Source organism: Aplysia californica, unplaced genomic scaffold (genome assembly GCF_000002075.1).
Source record: "Aplysia californica isolate F4 #8 unplaced genomic scaffold, AplCal3.0 scaffold00002, whole genome shotgun sequence".
Classification (NCBI taxonomy): Eukaryota; Metazoa; Mollusca; class Gastropoda; order Aplysiida; family Aplysiidae; genus Aplysia; species Aplysia californica.
Genome location: NW_004797272.1, coordinates 136,703 through 138,382, shown reverse-complemented (window position 1 = coordinate 138,382; position 1,680 = coordinate 136,703). Strand labels below are relative to the sequence as shown.

Below are 1,680 nucleotides of genomic sequence, written 5' to 3'. Positions count from 1 at the left end.
AGAGAGAGAGAGAGAGAGATGATGGGGGGGTGGCATTCTTCAGACGGAAAGTAAGCACAAAAATGTACTCGATAATGTTGCCGTCATTTTTAAAAGTGCAGTGTTTTATGCAGTTTTTACAATTAACACAGGTGAACCAAAAAAACGTAATGTCGTTACCAAGAAAACAATATTTACTTTAAAGATAATAGGAAGCTATTATCAAAATTATATTCTCAAGAATATCGACTTGGGATGTACGCAAAAAGTTTGTTTTCTTGGTAACAACATTCGATTTTTTCTTTTGGTTTTTGTTTTTTGTTTTGTTTTGGGGTTTTTTGTTTTTTTGGTTCCTCTGTATAATTATTTTTTATGCATTATAATGTGCTGACTTTTTTAAATGATGGCAGAATAGATCTCCTTGTGTTCATTGCTCCATCATTGTTGTTGAGAATGTGCCTGTAGTCTTTATAACATACTCGTATAGTATTTCATGAAAGACACAAAGACAAAGTAATATTATAGTGTGCCGGCATCCAGACAATGAAGACTTATCTTATCTTATCTTATCTTATCTTATCTTATCTTATCTTATCTTATCTTATCTTATCTGATCTTATCTTATCTTATTTTATCTTATCTTATCTTATCTTATCTTATCTTATCTTATGACATAAAAAGAAACAGCAGAAGGAACATTAAAGGCATTTTTTATCTTCCATGAATTTGGTGGTTTTGTAAACTCGTCGTTTCATCTTGTTCCTATAATCCTATGTCGCTGTTATCATGCAACTCTTACAGTAATTGTCATTTACTGAGTTTCCCCTTTCGTCACTGCTATTTTTATTCACAATGCTAGCTGGCGCTCATTTGACCTTATGCAGCTGCGAGCGCCGTAAAACCTCTACTAAACAAACTAACTAACAATGCTAGCGCTATCTCCATTACCACGATCCTTGCCATTGTTATTGTTGTTGCCACTGTCAATTTTGTGTCGTTGTTACGGACTCAGTTGATATCAGCAGGTTTTGTTTGAATTTTATTTTGTTTTGTTTTTTATTTTTAAGGGGGGGATCTGAACGCTACATGGAGTTGCAATTTTCTAGAGTTTTAAAGAAATCCCCGCGAATTTGTGTCGTTCCCGAAATATTAATATGGGTTTTTTTAGTGTTAGTTCTACTATATTTTCTCAAAAAGTCGTAGGGACAAAAACATTTATACTAAATACTAATGTTATTAGGGCAATACAAATGAAAACTTCTGAGGTTAATTTATCAATTAAGATAACAATTTGAGCCCAAGTACACCCTCTCCTCAACCGTCCTCCCAAAAAACAAAAACAACCAAAACAACAACAACAACAACAACAACAACAACAACAACAACAACAGCAACAACGACAACAACAACAACGACAACAACATCAAACAGTGACAGTAACAGAATATTGGGATTTGGTGGACTGCTTTGCACTAGAAGGTTAAGAACCTACAATAATTTTTTTTTTTTTAAATTCTGTCGACAGATTGGCGGTGTGGACTGCGCAGTGACTGGTGCCACGGACACATCCATCACTTGCACAGCTGGCACGCTGGAGACTGGGGCGTTTGCCGTACAAGTGTTCGTCCCTCAGCTGGGCTTCTCTAACGATGACGTCGAGTTCACTTACGAAGTCGGAACGTTCAGCATCAACCCCAATAC

The 1,680-nt window shown here is 35.8% G+C and overlaps 1 protein-coding gene across 1 annotated transcript in view; it reads left to right on the top strand.

Moving 5' to 3' along the window:
• The window catches only part of LOC101849256 (fibrocystin-L), a gene marked incomplete in the record, with an annotated part of 72,819 nt that overhangs the window by 34,286 nt on the left and 36,853 nt on the right, over positions 1 to 1,680 (top strand). The window contains 1 exon segment of the mRNA XM_013087159.1: positions 1,505 to 1,680. This exon segment is cut by the window's right edge and continues 2 nt beyond it. Coding sequence (XP_012942613.1) covers positions 1,505 to 1,680 — 176 coding nt within the window.